At 55.3% G+C, this 19,606-nt stretch overlaps 1 protein-coding gene across 2 annotated transcripts; it reads right to left on the bottom strand.

Moving 5' to 3' along the window:
* Positions 1 to 4,661: 4,661 nt before the first annotated feature.
* Positions 4,662 to 19,103, bottom strand: THOP1 (thimet oligopeptidase 1). Of its 2 annotated transcripts, XM_040241889.1 has the most exons (13): positions 18,922 to 19,103; positions 16,054 to 16,266; positions 13,551 to 13,699; positions 12,566 to 12,673; positions 12,038 to 12,140; positions 9,870 to 10,030; positions 9,144 to 9,279; positions 8,588 to 8,954; positions 8,282 to 8,483; positions 6,333 to 6,519; positions 6,072 to 6,200; positions 5,290 to 5,426; positions 4,662 to 5,140 (listed from the first exon to the last, which is right to left on the bottom strand). In XM_040241889.1, the coding sequence occupies exons 1-13, from the start codon at positions 18,935 to 18,937 to the stop codon at positions 4,985 to 4,987; spliced, it is 2,064 nt and encodes a 687-aa protein (XP_040097823.1). In that variant the 5' UTR covers positions 18,938 to 19,103; the 3' UTR covers positions 4,662 to 4,984. The 2 variants fall into 2 exon arrangements, with proteins under 2 accessions (XP_040097823.1, XP_040097822.1); XM_040241888.1 differs by having other exon boundaries at positions 6,072 to 6,519.
* Positions 19,104 to 19,606: the final 503 nt, after the last annotated feature.

The raw sequence follows: 19,606 nt of genomic DNA, 5'->3' as shown, positions 1-19,606 counted from the left end.
CCGAGTTGACTTACAGCGCCCTCTATGGGCGGGCGGTGTCTCCTCAGGATTGAGATACCTCCTGCCTCAGAGGACGTCCTCACATCCCAGTCGCACACGCGCGCTCCTGGGGCAGCTCAGGCGCATGCGCAAATTTCTTCACTAAGGGAGAAAATCGAGTGGCGGTCTAGTGGACTCCTCGCTGCCCCTGCAGGGGGCACAGGTTCGATTCCTGGTCGGGGGACTGGGGCCCACGTGCCGCGTGGCATGGCCTAAAAAAAAATAAGGGCGAAAATTCAGTATATTCAGCACTATGCCTGAGACGTAGATTTGCCAATAAAACAATAATAACTTCTTATTATTAGCTATTATTCATTAACACATTAGTAAATGTATAGGCCACTATATAGTAAAATTATTGTTTTGATGATAGTTTATTTATTAGTAATATTAATATATTGATTTATGATGTGGTGGTGGTGGTTTAATCACTAAGTTATGTCTGACTCTTGTGACTGCATGGACTGTAGCCTGCCAGGCTCTTTTGTCCATGGGGTTTTACAGGCAAGAATACTGGAGTTGTCATTTCCTTCTCCAGGGGATCTTCCTGACCCAAGGATCGAACCCAGGTTTCGTGCACTGCAGAGAGATTTTTTTTACCAACTGTGCTACCAGGGAATTCCCTAGATTTATGTCAATAGTATTCTATTAAATAATAAAACTACCACGGTTAATATATTAATATAAGTTGGTAATATATTCTTAAAACTTGCAACCTCCAGAATGGTGAAAAGCACATTGTTGGTGAAACCAAGTCCATGGTCATTTGCTACAGGGTCCTGAATGATATCAGACAATGTGCTGGACGATTTTTCAGCCCCTTTTTCAAACTGACTTTTCCAGGCTTAGCCCATGACACAGAAGGTGTGCTGCCTGGATTACTCCCCTTCAGGACTGAAGGTCCTATTCTTCCTGCAGCTGGAATGCTGCTGACCAATGTGAAGTGAAAGTTGCTCAGCCATGTCTCTTTGTGACCCCATGGACTATACAGTCCATGGCATTCTCCAGGCCAGAATACTGGAGTGGGTAGCCTTTCCCTTCTTCAGGGAATCTTCCCAACCCAGGTATCGAACCCAGGTCCCCTACATTGCAGGCAGATTCTTTGCCAGTTGACCCACAAGGGAAGCCTTCTTAGTTCAAAATAATAGGGACTTCCTTGGTAGGCCAGTGGGTGAGAGTTCGTCTTCCAATGCAGGGAATGAAGGTTCAATTCCTGCTTGGGGAACTAAAAGCCCACATGCCACGGGGCAACTAAGCCCCTACGCTGCAACAAAAAGATCCTGCATGCTGCAATAAGACCTCATGCAGCCAAATAAATGTTTAAAAATATATATCATTCTAAATACAAAGATTAAGAGCCGCTATCATTATCCCTGTAATCCATAGATACTTCATTTGCTGCTAATAAGGCATGTTTATTGACAAAACTTCTGATTCCCCACTCTGTGTGCAGCTAGAGCTGAGGTTCTGGGTTCATGAAGACCCCTGTTAGGGAAACTCATCTGCTGTTTCAACTACATCAGTCGTCCACATAGGGAGATTTCCAATCAAACGGGTAGGCACCTGCAGATACACTGTCTCCAACCACCCCAAACCTTCCCCAACCATCCAATAAAATGTCTTGGACTTGCAGTGCCATATTCCTTTACTCTTATACTGATTGTTCTTTTATTCGCTTAGTAAAAAGACTTCCTGCCAACCCATCATTATAATTATTAGGATCTTTTTGTTTGGAATGTTCTCACCACCGCCTAGCTAACCCTACCTAATCCCTAATCAGGAATTCCCTATTTCTGCAATGTCATGGAACATGAATGCAATCAGCTTGACTTAAGAAGCCAAAACTCTCAGACAGGAACAGTACACAGGAAGTGCAGCAATGAACTGGGAGCTGTCCAAGTGCTGAAACATGATACAGAATGAGACAGGGTGCCTATTAAAAACTGTTTTGCAGGCGTGCTTTCTAAATCGCTGGTCATGTCCGACTTTTGTGACCCCATGGACTGTAGCCCACAGGCTCCCCTGTCCAAGGGATTCTCCAGGCAAGAATGCTGGAGTAGGTTGCCATGCCCTCCTTCAGAGGATCTTCCCGACTCAGGAATCGAACCCATCTCTTATGCCTCCTGCATAGGCAGGCGGGTTCTTCACTGCTAGTGCCACCAGGGAAGCCCAATAATTGTTCTACCCTGTAGTAAAATACATCTGCGCTTTCCTGGTGGCTCAGTGGTAAAGAATCCGCCTGCAAAGCAGGAGACTTGGGTTCTACCCCTGGGTTGGGAAGATCCCCTGGGGGAGGAAATGGCAACCCACTCCAGTATTCTTGCCTGGGAAATCCAATGGACAGAGGAGCCTGGCGGGCTACAGTTTGTGGGGTCACCAAAGAGTTGGACATGACTTAGGGACTAAATAACAACGACAAAATGTATCTATGTTCTAAATGGATATTGAGTCCATCAGAAAACTGTTAGGGAGGACTTCCCTGGTGGTTCAGTGGTTAAGACTCTGCTTCCAATGCAGGGTGCACAGGTCAATCCCTGGCCAGGGAACTAAGATCCCACATGCCACATGGTACAGCCAAAAAGAATTATATATATATACAATTATATATAGATATGTAATTGAATACATTGAATTTTTAAATCAAAGTTATGTGCAGAGATTCACTGAAGGAGATCCAATGCCCTCTGTTACGAAATGTATCATTTTGGTAATGACCATGTCAATTGTCTTTTTCATTCTTTACCTTTCACTCAGCAGATATACAAGATTTGGAGCAGCTTTTATCAAACCTGACTTCTGACCCTCTTTGGATGCATAACTCTGGGTCAATTCCTTTAAGTGATCAATAAAATGTTCAAAAGTGCTTGGTTGTAGTTTCCAGCTATGAGTAACAAAATAACCAACTCAAACTACCCTTTTAAGGAGGAAATTCTTCATCTCCCTTAACAGGACATGGAGAGACACTGGAGTAGGGGCATGAAGGGAGGGACGGTGGTGGGGAGGCATGGAGACAGAAGCAGGTGGAAAGGCCCTATCTCCAAACTCTTCCCTCTTCACTTTCCTGCTGGGGTCAGACAGCCTCTGCAGCCACAACTGATGGCTGAGGAGCCTGGAGGAAGGCATGGCTATCACTCCAGTATTCTTGCTTGAAGAATTTCCACAGATAAAGGAGCCTGGTGGGCTACAGTCCATGGGGTCAGAGAGTCAGATGTGACTGAATGCCTGAGCACACTCAAACTTGAATCCCAGGAGGGTGGCAGCCGAGGCTACTCATCCCCTTACCCCCTGCCTGTCCAGGCCTTGAGCTAACCCTGTTTGCTGCTCATACTCTCCAAGTTCCAAGTCTGGGGAGAAAACAGAATTTCTTTCCCCAAACTGCTTCAACAAAAATCATGGGCCTGACAGCACCAGCCTCAACTGGACTACCTGTCAATGTCTGGGCTGAACCCTGTGGCTGGGGAGATGACCCACATGACCTGCTTTAACCTGGGGCCCCTGACTCCCTCTGGCATGGAGGGGTCCCTAAGAGTGGGGACATTCACCATGACAGTGAATTAGCAGACATGTATATACTTTTAACACACACACCCTTCCAAATGTGGAGTTTGTTCTGAGACTCAACAGAGGCCAGGAGCCTGGGCAGTCTTGGGCAAGTGCTGCCCTGCATCCCCCTAGACCAGAATCACCTCTCCTCCCCATTATCTCTGCCATAGCCCTGAGCCAAGCAGGCAGGGACCTGGGTAGGTCCTTGGAGGCTCCTACAAGGTGGGGCATTCTGCCAGGCCCAGGCTCGGCTCTGCCACATCTCAGATGGGATCTCTGAGATGTGGTCAAGGACGCATTCTGGCTTGCAGGTGACAAATGTCTGCCCAAGCTGACTTAAGCAGGAGAGGGGATCCAGTGGCTCAAAGTGCCAAGTGTGGGGCGGCGATGGGGTCCTAGGGAGGCCTGCCCTCATGGTGTGGGCTCTTTGTGCTGGGTGGCTTCTGTCTAAGGACAGCTCTGTCTGCCTGACAGCTCATACTCTCCAAGTTCCAAGTCTGGGGAGAAAACAGAATTTCTTTCCCCAAACTGCTTCAACAAAAATCATGGGCCTGACAGCACCAGCCTCAACTGGACTACCTGTCAATGTCTGGGCTGAACCCTGTGGCTGGGGAGATGACCCACATGACCTGCTTTAACCTGGGGCCCCTGACTCCCTCTGGCATGGAGGGGTCCCCAAGAGTGGGGACACCCATGCGCAGTTCAGGATGTGTGGATGAGAGTGGTGCACTGGCCAGTGGCCACCTGTGCTCAGCCCAGCTGAGGTGGGTCTCCCAGGAGGCCCCACTCACCCGACAGCCTAACCCTGAGGCTTGAACCCAGAGCTCCACTACCCAGCCCAGGCCAGATCCACTCCCTGCGTTGCCCGTCTATACTGGATCGGGGACTTCCCTGGCAGTCCAGAGGTTAACACTCTGCTTCAAATGCAGGGGGCATGTGTTCAATCCCTGGTTGGGGAACTAGGATCCCGCATGCCATAAGGCGAGGCCAAAAAACTCCAAACAAACAAAAAAACAACAAATCAGCCACAGAACTGCTCCTGCGGTGGGAGGGAGGCAGGCAGAGATCAGGACTGAGTCTTTTTTTTTTTAATGGCTGCATTTCAAAGAATTGTTTTTTAACTAGGGAAACTCCCAGGAAAGGGCTGCATTAGTGCAACAAAGAGGAGTCTTGACCAGACAGGAGACTTTCCAGACACCTCCAGGTGGAGACCTTTCAGCCCATATGGGCCAATGGGGACACAGGGACTGGGCAGGGGGTGGGGGCGGGGAGGGACACGGAACCCCTCCCCTGCCACCTCCCTGGGCTGGAGTCCCCCACCTGCCCCGACTGGGCACTAAGGCACCTGGGCAGGTAGCACGCGGCCAGGCCCGCCAGGGTGGGGAGCCAGAGCCCTGTGCCATCAGCAGGCTGGCGGCTCACAGCCCTCCACCTGCAGCCCTTTGCTCAGGAGGAAGGCATCCTGCTTGGGGTCACGACCCAGGAAGAGCTTCAACATGACACTGGCGTCCTCGGAGCCGCCCGGCCTCAGGATGCAGCTTCTGTAGTCCATGCCGACCTGCCAAGAGGGCGCGGGGCTGGAGGAGGGTCGCGCACCCCTCCCTGGCTCTGAGGGGCCCTCGGCATCACCAGGGAGGAAGGACACCCAGTCTGGGGGCGTGGGGGGCAGCAGCCCTCAGGGCCAAGGGGCCCAGGCCGGCCTCTCACCTTGCCACTCAGGACGCCCTCCTGCTTGAACCGCGTGTGGAACATGTCAGCAGAGTATACCTCACTCCATAGGTAGCCATAGTACTGGGCGTCATAGCCACCTGCCAGGTGGCCAAAGGTTGCAGGCATGTTGGTTCCTAGGATGGACGCAGAGAGGCTCTGGTCATGGTCCCTGGGCCCCCTCAGGATTTCTCCCGAGAGAAGGGCCTCGAAGCAACCCCGTCTGAGGCCCAGACCACAGGAGGGGAACTGGTCTAACACTTCTAGAAAATGGGGGTCTCGTGGGCAACTCACAGAGAAAAATAAGTCTTTGCCCACTTTCTGCTCAAGCTCACAAAGGTTCACCCAGAGCACCTTACAAGGTTGGCTGCTCAGACTCTGATGAATCAGGGCTCACTGTGGACAGTGGGGAGCACGCTGGTTACCGCACTCCCTGAAGGACATCTTAGAGGCCCACAGAGGAGTGAACGTCATGTATACACCAACACCCGCATGTTCCAACCTCCAATACTCATACATCCGGGTACAAACCCTTTCCTGAACCCCTGGGCTTCTCATAAAGCATGCGCAGAGCCATCAGCCCACCATGGCCCCCACATGCCACAGCTGGAGCAAAAGGCCCAAGGACTGTGGTAGGATGAGCCCAGAGGTCAGTGGCTCTTCCTGGGCCTTGGCTGAAGCCTGTCAAACAGTCCCCACTTCATACATCACTAGATAACCTTCCCCACCTGGGCAGTGGCCACCACCCCGGCCCCTAAAGCGCCCAGCTGGAGCATGGCTACCTGGCGTGGCAGGGACCCCAAGGATCTCCTGGCACAGGCGGGCGTACTCCTTGGCTGGGTCTGCGGCTGTCTGCGTGTGCAAGGCCTGGTCCACCTTGGCCAGGACAATCTGGCGCAGGTTGAAGAGACCTGGGGGAAGGTGGGGGTGGGGAGATGGGGCGCTGGGTGTGTGTCCGCGCCCCTTCCCCAGGGGGGAGGGGAGGAAGGCGGTGGGGCGCTGGGTATTTGGGGTCTGGGCGGCTCCTTCCTCCTCCATCACACCTGTATTGGCCTGGCGGGACTTGATGAGCTTGTCCAGCAGCTCCTGGGGGATGGAGCTGCCCGTGCGGTAGTGCTGGGACATCCGGAGCAGAGGTTCTGCCTCCCACACCCAGTTCTCCAGCATCTGTGACGGGGCCTCCACAAAGTCCCGCTCCACATGCGTCCCGCTGAACATGGCAAACTCGGCCTGTAGTGGGCAGCGGGGGGGAACTGTAGGACCCAGACCCCGACCAACCCGGCACACAGGGAGGCAGAGAGCCTGCCGTCCAGCAGGCCACAGCGCCCCTCCCCACCCACAGAGCAGTAGATCTAGGTGGCCAGCAACGGCAGGAGCTCCTTTCTCCTCTTTCCTGCATCTTGACATTCTTCCTGAAGACATAGTACCTGATGGCAGTGTGGCTGGAACCCAGGCCTGGCAGACACAGGGCCAGGTGGGCTGAGTGACCTGGCACATTCTTCCTGGGACCCAGGGAGGCAGTCAGATGCCACTGGCACCTGGGTCACTGGACCCCTGCCTTTGGGTTCCAGCACCAACGGCAGACAAGCATCCTTCTCACAGCGCCATGTGTGCATTCTCATGTGTCTGGGGGCGATTTCTCTGTTCTCGACGGTGCCCCCAGTGCAGGGCTGAAGTGCTATCCAGTGTCTGGGGAGTGAGAAGGCGGCGAGCTGCTCACGGAGACAGTGCAAGTGCCAGATGGGCTTTCTGCAGGTGAGGGTCTCAGCCCTGCCAGCCAGGGGCTCAGCGTGACTGAACCAACAGCTGGGATCAGACCAGCTGTCCTTAAATAGAAACCCAGAGCACATGAAGCTGAGTGAGGGTCAGTCCTGAAAATGGGGTGACAAAGACTCACGGGAGCCTGGCTCTGCACTGTCTGCAGGGGCGGTGGCTCAGTAACCGCTCCCTCCACATTCGCGCGACTTTATAGCACAGAACTGCCTTAACGCTGAGAACAGCTATGCTGAGACAGACATGGCGGCTGCGAGGGAGCCATGAGGGTCACTGGCAGAGGAGTGGTCCAGGGACAGCAAGTCATCCCTGAGTGGATCACGAGGAAGCTGCACAAGGGGAGGGGCGTGAAGGGGGCTAAAGCCGGTGGGGGCGAGGGCTCGGAGATGCCCACCCTCACACCATAAGACAATAACACCAAAATGAAGAGCTCAACTGCTAAACTTACAGGAAAAAAATTTAGAAGAAACTCTGTCTTGAGTTAGAGAAGAATCTGCAAAACGTGCGAAGAAACATTTAACAACTTCAAAGTCAAAAGATTCTGCTCAGAAATACAGCAGCAGAGGTCCCTCCACACCTGGAAGCATCCCTCAGCCATGAAAAGGAGAGAAGCCCTGACACTCACCACCACGTGGACGGACCCTGAGAACACAACGCTCAGTGAGAGGAGCAGACACAGAAGGACACACAGGGTGTGATGGGACGTTTCCACTGATGGGAAACGTCCAGAGCAGGCAGATCTGCAGACACAGGGAGTGGGTTCCTGGTTGTCAGGGGCTGGCGGGGAGGGGTTTTGGGTAATGATAGCTAAGGTGTGTGAGGGACATTTTTGGGGTGATGGAAAATTCCCAGAACAGGGCACTGGGATGGCCACACAGCTTGGTGAGCTGTTCTGAACTGTCCCCTCACGCTCCGGGGCAGCTCGTGTGAGCACGGCTCTCAGGCTGAGGGCTGACCGCGAGAGGGCCAAGCACAAGCACATCTGCTGCCAGGTCCTGGGGATGCAAGCTCATCTGGGAGACCCGATGAGGAAAGTCCCTGGGACTTAACACGTAGGGATTCGGCTCTGCTTATGCCTTTACCCAGGGCGCCCGGCTTCCGGAACCACGAGGATATCCCTTGCTGTTGTTCACACATCCAGTGCATGGGGTTCAGGGATGGAAGCTGGTATCAACCTGCCTATAGACCACCACGCCCTGCCCTCCCCTCCCCCACCCACCTGGGAGCAGAGCTGGTGCATCACGTGGCCGAACTCGTGGAAGTAGGTCTCCACCTCGTCGTGCTGCAGCAGGGAGGGTGCATCAGGCGTGGGCTTGGTGAAGTTGGCCACCATGGCAGCGATGGCAATCTGGCGGCTCCCGTCCTTCCGTAGGCAGCCTGGCTGCAGGCCAAAGCAGGCCGCATGCCCATACTTGCCTTCCCTGGATGGGGACCAGGGACGTGGGGTCAGTCTTGACCACTGGGGGTGGGTGGAGAGGGTGCCCAGCCCAGCCCAGCCTGGCTGACGCGTCCCCCATGCACACACCGGGGGTAGAGGTCCAGGTAGAACTTGCCGATGAGCTTGCCCGAGGCTGCATCCCGCACGGCATAGAGTGCCACATCCTCATGCCACACGGCGGCGCCCTCCTCCAGCTGGAAGCTGAGGCCCAGAAGCTCCTGGTAGATGCCCAGCAGCCCGCGGGTCACCACCTGCATGGGAAAGTACTCCTTGAGCAGATTCTGGTCCACACGGTAGCGCGTCTCCTCCACCTGGTTCATGTAGTAGCGCATGTCCCAGGCGTTGATGCGCCCATCGAAGGCCAGGCCACGCTGCTCGCACTCCGCTCTCTTCAGCTCCAGGATCACAGCCCGCTCCTGCTCCCCAAGTGGCTTCAGCTTCTGCGCCAGCTCATCTGTGGGCGATGGGGGTTGTGTGAGGCTCAGCTACCTTCCTGGGCCGGCCCTAGCCCCCACCACTCATCCCACATGGGACCCCCAAGCGTGGACAGAGCAGGGCTCGCAGGCAGCACCTCGTCCAGTTGAGGTGGCCCTCAGCACTCACACCTCCCCCCCCGGCACCTGGGGCGAGGGGGCGGGGTTACCTAGGAAAGTGGCCACCACCTGGCTGGTCTTGGCCATGTTCATCTCTAGCACATAGTCGGCGTGTGTGCTGAATCCCAGCAGACGGGACTTCTGAGCCCGCAGCCTCACCAGTTCCCTGAGAATAGCGCAGTTCTCCTAGAGCCCAGACGGACAGATAGACGGTAGCACTGGAGCCATAGGCCAGGTGTCCACTGGAGGGCTCTCAGGTTCCTGGCAGCCATGGCTAATGCCCCCACGACCCCCCCACCCAACCCCACTGCCTGGATTTCTCTGCACTTGGTCCTGTCGTAACACATGGTCTTTATAACCCACAGGGCCTCCCTGGGCTCAGGGTTCTGCCGGCACCTGAGGGCTTCACTCAGCCTCCCCAGCTTGTGGGACAGACATAGAGCGACATCGACCGGGTTCATTTACAAGGAGAAATAGGCCTGTTCACAACAGAACAGGAAACCTAACTACACCCGGAGGCTGTCAGAGAATGTCCAGAAGATGAGGGCTGGGAGCTGGTGGCCAGCAGTGCCGTCTCCACAGCACCAAGGTCCTAACCCAGGACTGCCCCAGTCAAGTCCATGGCCAGGAGAGGGAAGTGCCAACCCCTCCCATCCAGGCCAGCCCTGGGCCTGGCAGACTCAACAGCCCTTGGGGCTGAGCCAGACCCAGGGGCGCTGAGAGAGCAGGCTGAGATTGGGCCTCGCTGGGCACTGTGCAGTGGCGTGGCTCCTTGCCTCCTTGCACCGGCAGTTGAAGGCCTCCTCCACTTTCCTCCGGGTCTCAGGCACGTGGCATTTCTTCAGGAGGGGAAAGTAGTGCGGGTACTTGAGCGTGACCTTCAGTTTCTCATCCTCAGTCTTCTCCAGTGAATTTAGAAAGTCTTCAGGGAGCCCTCCTGTGGGGGCCAAATTGGGGGCTCTGAGGGGACTGGCAGGCCGCCCAGCTGAGGTGGGAGGGGTGGAAGCCCCCGCGGATGGGAGGTGAGGAATGAGATGGCAGGCTGGGCTTCCCCATGCCCTCTGCACGCGTCTGCAACCCAGAGGAGCAATGTTGAGGGCTCTCCCACCTCAGAGGTCTGCTCCCTCAGGATGCCCTCAGGGAGGGGGAGGTGGAGTTGTGTCCTGTCACCCCAGGTCGGCCTGTACCCCAGAACAGGTGCCACCCTGGGACAGCGTGGACTGCCGCCTCCTCCTATGTCCTTCCTGGGTGAGAGGCCACAGCAGGAGGTGGAACCTGCCAGGTGGGTTTCCCAGCTCCGGGTGACTGAGGGACCCGGGAGCAACAGCTCTCTGGCAGCCAGACCTCAGTTCCGACCACCCTGCTGGGGCCAGGCCAGGGAGAGGACACAGAGAGCCCAGCTCAGTCCATGTCCAACAGAAGGTGCTTCAAGAACTACAGGGACGTGTCCATTCGAAGGGGCCAAACTGGGATAATGAGCATCTAAAAGTGAGGACAGCAAGGACACCCCTAGTGGACAGACCAGGGCCCGGAAGCCCGTGGATGCGAGGACATGGCCAGGGGTGTGAGGGGCTAGTTCTGACACGCGGGAGGACACCCACTAAGACAGGGACAGGACACAAGCCGGTGACCGCGAGGAGCTGGAGCCATCAGGATTCTTGGGAGAAATGACTGATCATGAGGGGAAAACAGCCGCCACTACAGAGGCGATGCTGGGTGGAAGTTGGTTTAGCCCCAGGATGGGGACTTAGAAGAAGAATACAGGGTTTTACACATGTATACGCGACTCTCTCTAGAGGCTGGGGTGGGGAAGAAAACAGAGACACAGCACACCACCTACGTTCCTGTAAAGTGACTCTCCAAAGCCTTTCGCAACCAGGAGAAATGACCCGGCATGGCGCCTGCTCAGCTGGGACTGAAATGCTGCCAGGTGGCCACACATGCCCAGCTGCCATCCCAGCCCCGTGAGACCGGTCACCAGAGCTCTGAGTGGCTGTTCCATGCGCTGGGGGTTCACATTCCTGTCCAGGAGGCCAGGCTGAACTAGCCGGGCCCTGCGCTGGACAGTGGGCAGAAAAGCAGCCCCATAGCACAGTGGACTCAGAGGCCTGGGATGGCCCTTTGGCCTGAGAACCTTCGGAGCCACATGGGCCTTGATTCCTGGGACACACAGTGGGGACAAAAAGAGCGGCAGAGGTCAGCGTGATGGACTTGAAGCTCCTGCTCAGGACACAGCACATCTGTGTCCCTGAGTCCCTACTGACCAGAGGCCCAGGCAGTATCACAGCGTATGTGACAGCACCATCGGACCCTCAAGCAGGGCTCACAAGCCATTGCCCACCTGCCTGGATTCTGCAAAATTGTCAGTGTGGGTAAAACAGAAGCAAATCTGTCAACAGGGAAGGCATCTGGAAGGTCAAAATGGAAAGTGAGGCTTAACTTGAGCTGACTGGGGCCAGAAATGTAAAGCCAGTCATCAGGATGGGTAGGGACCTCATCCTGAGCGGGTCTGTACCTGGAGGCACAGGAGGCACCGTCCCTGGTGATGGGTCTGGAGGCCCCAGCACAGGAACTGCACACACACAGGGAGGCCAGACCCGGGGCACACATGGGGTCTCCCTGGTACTATTCTGGCCACTTTCCCACAGGCACCAAGTTTTCAAAATAAGGCATTTGGGGAAGAAGATGGAACCCGAGAAAACCTCCCAGGCCCCAGGCCTTCAAGCCCCCATACACAGCCAGACTAGGAGGACAACATGAGGTTGAAGGATCATACCTCACAGAACAGGGTAGGGCAGAATCTCAGCAGACAGACCCCGGCCCTCCCCAAGGAAGGATCCAGGACCTTGGGTGGGCTCCAAACTCCCGGAGTGCCCGCAGTGAAGAAGGCCCTCCCAGGGAGTGCTCCCCTCCCTTGCCCATCACCCTGTGCACCTGCACGCACCCAGCTCCTCGCGTGTGAACGGCAGGAAGGTCGTGTCCTCGTTCAGGTTCTTGTTGAAGTCGATGCACAGGAGACTCAGCTTCTTCTTGATGCTCTTGATTTTCTGATGGAAGAAGACTGTTGTGAGAGTCCAAGGGAATGGAAAGAGTGGGGGTTCTAGATTTGGGGTCCCCCAGGGGTTGTGCTGAGCTCAGATATCTGAAGCCTAGACCCTGGCCCCCTGTTCTTGCTTCCAAGTGATCAGTGAAGGACCTGGAAGCAGGGGTGCCCCATAGAGACCACCACTCTCACAACTCTGGGGAATCTAAGCTTTGGCCATCTTAAGGGACCTAAATTGTTCATTCAGAGTCCCTCTGGTTTTCAGAAACAGAAACTGACCAGCCTGGGTTCAGGAACAAGGAGGAGGGGAGCTGAGGAAAGAGCTGGCTCCCCTGGGCCCTGGGCTCTGAGCCCTGAGACAGGGTGGGGGCTGGGCCTGGGCCTAGGCCTGGGCATGGGGATGAGGGCCATCACAGGCTAGGCTCTCACCTCCTGTGTCTCCTCTGGCAGGTGTAGCCCGTTCCTCCGGCCCAGTTTGATTAGTCGCTCCAGGTACCTTGATGCCTCGGGTCTCAGCGAGTCCTTCTGGACCTTCTCCTGGAACAAGAAAACCAGAGACAGTGCCAAATGCCTGTAAGGCCGTGGAGAAGCAGGACGTCATCACTGGAAGGAATGTAGGATGCGGTCACGCTGGAAGGGAGTTTACAGGTTTCCTGAAAACCGAAACTTCCTAACAAAGCAGCTATCGCAGGACTTAGCACTGCAGGCCCGAGCACTGAGCCAGGGAACCAGATTCAAGTCCACATAGGACCTTGCGTGACTGGGGACAGCCCCAAACCAAAGCTGCTGGGGGCCTCTCTAGGGCAATGGGTGATGGGGCAGCTGTGTCAATGTTAGGACCCTGACCTGTCACAAAATGTGACTTCAGGGACAACCGGGCAAAGCTCAACTGGGACCTCTTTGAATCACTTCTTACAACTACATGTGAACCTACAATGGTCTCAATAAACACTTCAGTTAAACACTGCCTGTGCTTTCTGAGGCCCCCGCTCCCGAGTCTGCACAAAATACCCCAGGGCATTCCTGGTCTCAAGGCAGACATGTCTGGCAGGTTCTAAGAACCACCCCACCAGCCACGCGAGTAGCACCTGCAGTCCCCTGATGTGAGCAGCAGTGCTCGGCCGGCACCGCCAGGGAGGCAGGAAATGCACACACCTGTCACTGGTCCCTTCACCTCCTGTGGGAGATGGGATGTCCCCTTGAGGTGACCCCAGCAAGGTCAGGGATGACATGTGCACGTGGGAAGGCCTTGCACGCCTCCCCTCCCTCCCACTTGTCTCTGTCATGTCTCTAACGTTGTCTGTTGTGGTGAAACGGCCCCACTGTCCCCTGCAGGGCTCTGTCCACCTCATGAAGCCGGGGGGTGGGGCCTCCCCATCCGGGAGGTCCACACTCTGGCCTGGCCCTCGCTCACCTGCAGCCAGACAATCCTCTGGTACACGTCCTGCCTCATGCTCATTTCCACATCGAACTCCGACAGCTTCTTGTCCGCCTCTGTGCTGGCTGTGCGGATGTCCTTGGAGGGAGAGACGTGCTGGGGGAAGTCAAGGATGTTCCTCTGAACTGAAACGGGGAGACAGTACAGGTGACAGAATGGCCCTGCAGGGAAATGGGCAGGTGAAGCCCTGAGCGAGAGACGAGCGTGGTTAATTGTCCTCAGGAACTCCTGGTCCAGATGGGATGGCACTGAGCTCTGGACACCTCAAGCCAAGAAGGACAGGAACAGGGAGCAGGATGAGACCAGGAGAGGCTGAAGGGACTCAGCGCCAGAAAGGGCCCTGGAGGCCCATGGCCATGCTGCAGGGCACCAACAATTTTATACTTCAAGGTGCACCATGTGCATGAGATAGGGGCGGTGTGGCGACTGCAAGAACACACGCTTCCGCTGCGTCACCATGTGACCCACAGCCCCTCTCCCAGGTGGACACCCAAGAGGAGCAGAACATTGTCCACCCAAAAAACTGTCCACACATCATCACAGCAGCATGATCTATAGTGACCAACAGTGGACACAACCCAGATATCTGTCAGCAGACGACTGGACACACATGTGCCTCTGCACACAGGAGCATCACTCAGACATGAAAAGGAGAGAAGCCCTGGCACTCGCTACCACAGGGACAGACCCTGAGAACACGATGCTCAGTAAGAGAAGCAAACACAGAAGGACACACGGGGTGTGATTCCACTGATGGGAAACGTCCAGAACAGGCAGGTCCACAGACACAGAGAGTGGGTTCACACTGTCAGGAAGTGACTGCTAATGGAGAGGGGGGACCTCTTTGGGGTGATGGAAGGTTCTAGAATTAGATACTGGTGATGGCTGTATATGCTAAATACACTAAAAACCAATGAAATCTAGGCTTTAAGTGGGCAGATTACATGGTATGTGAAACGTATCTCAACAGTTCTTTTATACCACCGAGTGGTATACAGTAACTTAGTTACCCAACCAGGGATTAAACCTGTGCCCCCAGTAGTGGAAGCATGGAGTCCTAACCATCAAGACCATCAGGGAAGCCCCCTTCAACAGAGCAGTTTTTTCAAAAGTGTGTACTTTGCAGGGGGGAGAGGGGCCTGAAGTACCATCACGGTTTGGTGGCTTCCACGGCCCCAGGCCACTGAGAATATCCCAGGGCTGGTGGGTCAGCTGCACAGTAGACCGTCCAGAGGTGGTGACCTGCTCAGCTGACTGGACCAAACACAGCAGGGTCTGAGGGGGCCCTGACACCAGCTGCCCGATAGCGAGCCATGAAAAGGACAGAGGCGGCCTCTGTGCATGTAGGATTTGAACGCTGTGACGGCACTGAGCTGACAACAGAACAGCAGAGTGCGGGATTAGTCCGGGCGGCTGGTTGGGCCAAGGGGGCGCGAGAAGGGGCACCAGGCAGGGCTCAGCCTGTATTCAGACAGCCCAACACCCAGCAAAGCAGGGGGAGGGGCTTCCCGGGTGGTCCAGTGGCTAAGACTCCAAACTCCCAATGTAGGGGGCACAGGTTCAATCCCTGGTCTAGGAACTAGATCCCACGTGCTGCATGGCACAGCCAAAAAAAAAAAAAGTAAAAAAATAATATAATTTGGTCTACTGAGGGGAGATGGAAAGGCCACAGGAGTGGGGGTGGAGGGACTAGATCTTGTCTGGCAGGGTCACACCCAAGGTGGGAATTTGCACTAACCAGCCTCCAGAGCCTCCTGCCAGAGATGAGAGGGGAGACTGAGGTCTGCCCCACCCCAGCAGGTGACTGGGGGGCAAAACTGGCCTATGGGCTCTTGATCCACTGCCTGCACCATGGCCCCCACCTCTGAGCCCATGGCATACTGGCCTCCATGGGGTGGCCCCTCTGGAGTCTGAGCGTGCAGCCGGGCCTGACACACCCAGCGCCATGCAGCATCAGGGACACGTGAGGATCCTACAGCCGGAGTTCAGGGATTCTAGATGGTTCTCAGAGAAACAGCTTTCCCAGAGATGCAGAGACAGGGGTTTCCCTGGCTCATTGTTCTCTGCCTCGTCAGCCTCTGCAGAGGGGGCTTGGGAGGCGGACTGGGGCTCTGTCTGACCACACAAAGCTGTAGGACAGACTCTCATGGATGAGAGGAGAGAAGGAAAGGAACCCCAGAGTGACGAGAAGGGCGCCCCAGGGCATCAGGTTACTCAGAGCACAAGGAGGTGGCAGGGGGCAGAAAATCAAAGGGTACCAAGTTCAGCCGCTCGGAGGAAATAAACAACCCCTGGGGCTCCAGTTTCAAGGTTGGCAGGTGAGCTGGTCTGATGACACGGCCCCGGGGGATAGTGCAAGCCAGCCAGGCCTGGCTACCTCCCGCTGACCAGGGCCCACCAGGGGCCCTTCCCAGCCAGCACCTCTCTCCACTGGGTCCCTGGGAAGGAGGTGGCATTGCCAGGTCTGGGCATGGCTCACCTGTGTAGGACACCTCCACGTCAGCCAGCGCCTTGAGCGTGTTCTCGTAGGACACATCCTGGGGCTCCTGGGCGCCCACGCGGTCATACACGCGCTTGGTTTGCTCAATGAGTTCAGTGGTAAGCTCGGCAATCTGCTGGGCACTCAGGTCCCATCGGAGGTGGTTCACAGCCGAGCACGGCACTGCCACGTCCAGGGCATCCCCTGTGCAGGCTGGACCCAGGAGAAAGACCCCACACCCAGCAAGTCTGTGTCAAGCCCGCAATCAGGGTCAGAGTAACAGGGTTGGGGGAGACCCCAGGGCTGTGTGTGGACATGTGGCGCGATTGGTCCTCAAGCATAAGGGGATCCTGCCCCCAGGGAACACTGTGGTTGTCACAATCAGGGAGTGATACCACTGCATCACTGGGGTCAGGCATGCTGCTCAACACCCCAAAGTGCCCAGGACAGCCCCCGCAGGAAGACTCAGCTCCCAAAGTCATCAGTGCTGAGCATACACCCGCGTTTCACTGAAAGAACACCTGCCTGTAGGGTGGAACCCTGAGTGCCCTGAATGTGACATGTGTACTGTTACTTTTCTAAAAGAGGGGAAGCCCTGACAATTAAGACTTCCCTAGCCCCCAGCCCTTCCCCCCACCAAGAGTTTTCTGGATGAGAGTCTGGTCTCTACTGACAGCTGTCACTTAAAAATCTTTGGGCAGTGTTCTGTGGTGTACTTGCCTTCACTGGGTTCCAAGACAGTTCTGTCCTCTGCACTCTAGGTTGCCCCATGTCACAGATGGGAACCCTGAGATAGCCTGATCCCATAGCCAGCAAGCGATAGGGATGGTTCAAAGTCAAGTGGCCTACTTCTGCTCCCATGCCGTAAACTAGCAGATGGTGCTCACCCCATCTTTGGAAATCTGCACACACCCTGTGGTAGGGTCCTGTCCCTTTTCAGGGCTCCACTCAGGATTAAAGTTCAAACCCTTTATCAGAGTCTACACTTGTGGTTGCCAAACACTATCGCAACTGTTTCTGTCTAGCCCCTGAGCTAAAGGTGATTCTGCTGTGACCAAGAAGTTGTGTGGCCAGCCTGCCAAGTGTAAACCACTTGGCCCTACACAGACAGGTTCACTGACCCCTGCTCTACTTGGTCCAGACTCTACTGGGTCCAGCACAGCAGGTTTGGCCAGCTGGTTTGGTCAATTTCTCTGTGCCCGGCCACACAGGCTTTCTTTGAGAAGTTTCCTGAGCCTTCCTACAGTTGTCCCCTCTGCCTAGAACCCTACCATATCAGTCTTCCTTTTCACATCCCTTTCTCAGAGAGGCCCCTGATGGCATTCCTGTAGCATCTGTAGGTTGGCAATGGCTATACCTGTCTCAGGTTACTTGAGTTAATGAATAAAGCCTGGGCTTTCCCTCCAGCTGGGTGTAGGACACCTAACAAGCAAGCAGAAGGGGCTGCTCCAGGAACCTTCTACCATGCTTCATTTCCCCCTTCTGGCAGGCAGGAGTGGTGCAAGGCCACATGGTCCTTAACTCCCTGCTTTTCAAAACATTAGGGTTGGGGGTGTCTTTGCAGGAAGCTGCTGGCTCAGGCCTGTGTTTGGTGTCTCTGGGTAGCTTTTTTTTTTTTTTTTTTTTACAGTATTATCAACACTTGTGGCTGCATCATTCTCTGTGTGGGGCCATCCTGGGCACTGTGGAATGTTGAGCAGCACCCCTGGTCCCCATCCACTCAATGCCAGGAGTACCCCCAGCCATGATGACCACAGATATTCCCAGACATGAGTCCCACAGGAAGACACAATCACCCCAGCTGAGAAAAAAAAAAGTCCCTTAAATCAACAGAGGTTAGATTTTTCTGGCCAAATGGCTGCTTCAAACTTAGGGAAAATCTTTGCAGGATCATTTGGACTGTGAGTCTGCACTCAAGTTGGCGGTAAAGGAGGGCTCCAGGAGCTCAGGAAAGGTGGGAGACCTGAGTGAACTGCAATTGTCAGGAAAGTCTTTTGGTGGAGCTAGGGTTTGAAAACTTTGAGCAGGCATGTTTGTAAACATTCACTGTCACCTACATGCCAGGTCTCTGATCTAACAATCCTGCACCAAAGAAAGCAGACTACATTCCTGCCTTCCTGAGGCCTGAATAACCGTAATTATGATTATCATCAATACAGTTATCATCATCATTGCAATAGGCTGCAGAGAGAACTGGGGCAGGATAGGTTGGGCAAGACAAAATTCGAGGTGGCCCTACTCAACATCCTGGGCGACTTCCTAAAACACGGTTGGTATGCAGGTGACATTGCTCCCCTAAAGGAAAACCCTTCTGTGGTGCCCCATTGTGCTTCACATAAAAGGGACCTGCAGCTGTGCCTTAGTCAAAATGACTTATTGCTCCCCAAACATCACTGGTGTGCTTGCCTCCCTTGCGGTTCCGACCACCTGGGACAGCTGCTTCTCCCCACCAAGTCCAAGCTGAATGAAATGCCACCTCCTCCGAGAAGCCCTCCAGGACAGCCCTCCCTAAAGAAGCACCACCAGCCATGGCACCGATCACTGTCTAATGCCCCCGCTTGCTTTTTGCCTGTCGAACGTCCGGCTATGGAACTAAATCTAGAACTCCCTTGGAGTCCACCTCAGGGCAGACCCATCCTCAGGAGATGTAATGGAGTTTGCCGAATGAGTGAAGCGCTGAAAAACCTGGATCATTCATTCGGCAACCGAGGGGGCGGGGTTCCAAGCTCGCCGACCCCCATCCCCAGCCTGGGCCCAGGTCACTCGAGGGTCACTGGCTCCGTTCTAAGGCCCCAGGGGCGACCCCGGGGGAGGGGCACGGGGCTCCCGGGTCCGACGAGCGGGGCCACACCAAGAGACAGCCTGTACCTGCAGGAGGCTTCATAGCTGGCGGGTGTGCACCGGCGGCGCCTGCCTCCACCTCGTCCGTGTCCGCGCAGCGGCCAGCAGCCCCCGTCCACTAGGAGATCGCAAATGTCCAGACCGAGGCGCCCGCCGCCCGCGCGCTCACTGAATGCTGGGAGACGCGTGCGCTGGAGGGCAGGGCGCTTGCGCACCCTAGCTCCGCCCAAAACCTGTGGCTGTGCTCCAGATGGCTGACTCACTCTGCGCCTGCGCCGGAACCACCCCCGTCCGTCATTTGCTCTCGGTGGTGAGAGGGTGGAGCTTTCGGGGAGGAGAGGAAGAGGCGTTTCCGTGGAAACCCGCACAGCTAGCGCCTCCCAGCTTTTTCTCTGCGCTCCTTCTGGCAGTAGTTGGCTTGGGCTTCCAGCTCCTGTATTAATTTATATTAGCCTCCTTTCTACATTAGTTGTGTATTTGTCTAGCTTTACAACTTTTCTCCGCTAAGTTAGGTCATCCGTGATCTCAGGCGCTTATCCCATTCCCAGTATCCCGCCCAGCTTCAAGTATCTAATGAATAAAGAAGGTGCGCCACATTAGCTGAAACCAGTTGGTCAATAAAATTAAACACACATTTACTTAAAAAACAAAAATGTGTGTAAGCAAGTAAGTGTTGTTGAGAAAGCTTCAGAAAACGGATCCAAGACTTCAA

The sequence above is a fragment of the Oryx dammah genome, unplaced genomic scaffold (genome assembly GCF_014754425.2).
Source record: "Oryx dammah isolate SB20612 unplaced genomic scaffold, SCBI_Odam_1.1 HiC_scaffold_5, whole genome shotgun sequence".
Classification (NCBI taxonomy): Eukaryota; Metazoa; Chordata; class Mammalia; order Artiodactyla; family Bovidae; genus Oryx; species Oryx dammah.
The sequence above is the reverse complement of the archived record's forward strand: the minus strand, read 5'-3'. Positions and strand labels throughout refer to the sequence as shown.

Coding starts and splice junctions, on each gene's coding strand:
- THOP1 (XM_040241888.1), bottom strand. Junction 9,280..9,869: donor TCAACTGCCGGTGCAAGGAG/GCAAGGAGCCAC, acceptor TCTGGGCTCTAG/GAGAACTGCGCTATTCTCAG. Junction 6,520..8,281: donor TGCACCAGCTCTGCTCCCAG/GTGGGTGGGGGA, acceptor TGCCCACTACAG/GCCGAGTTTGCCATGTTCAG.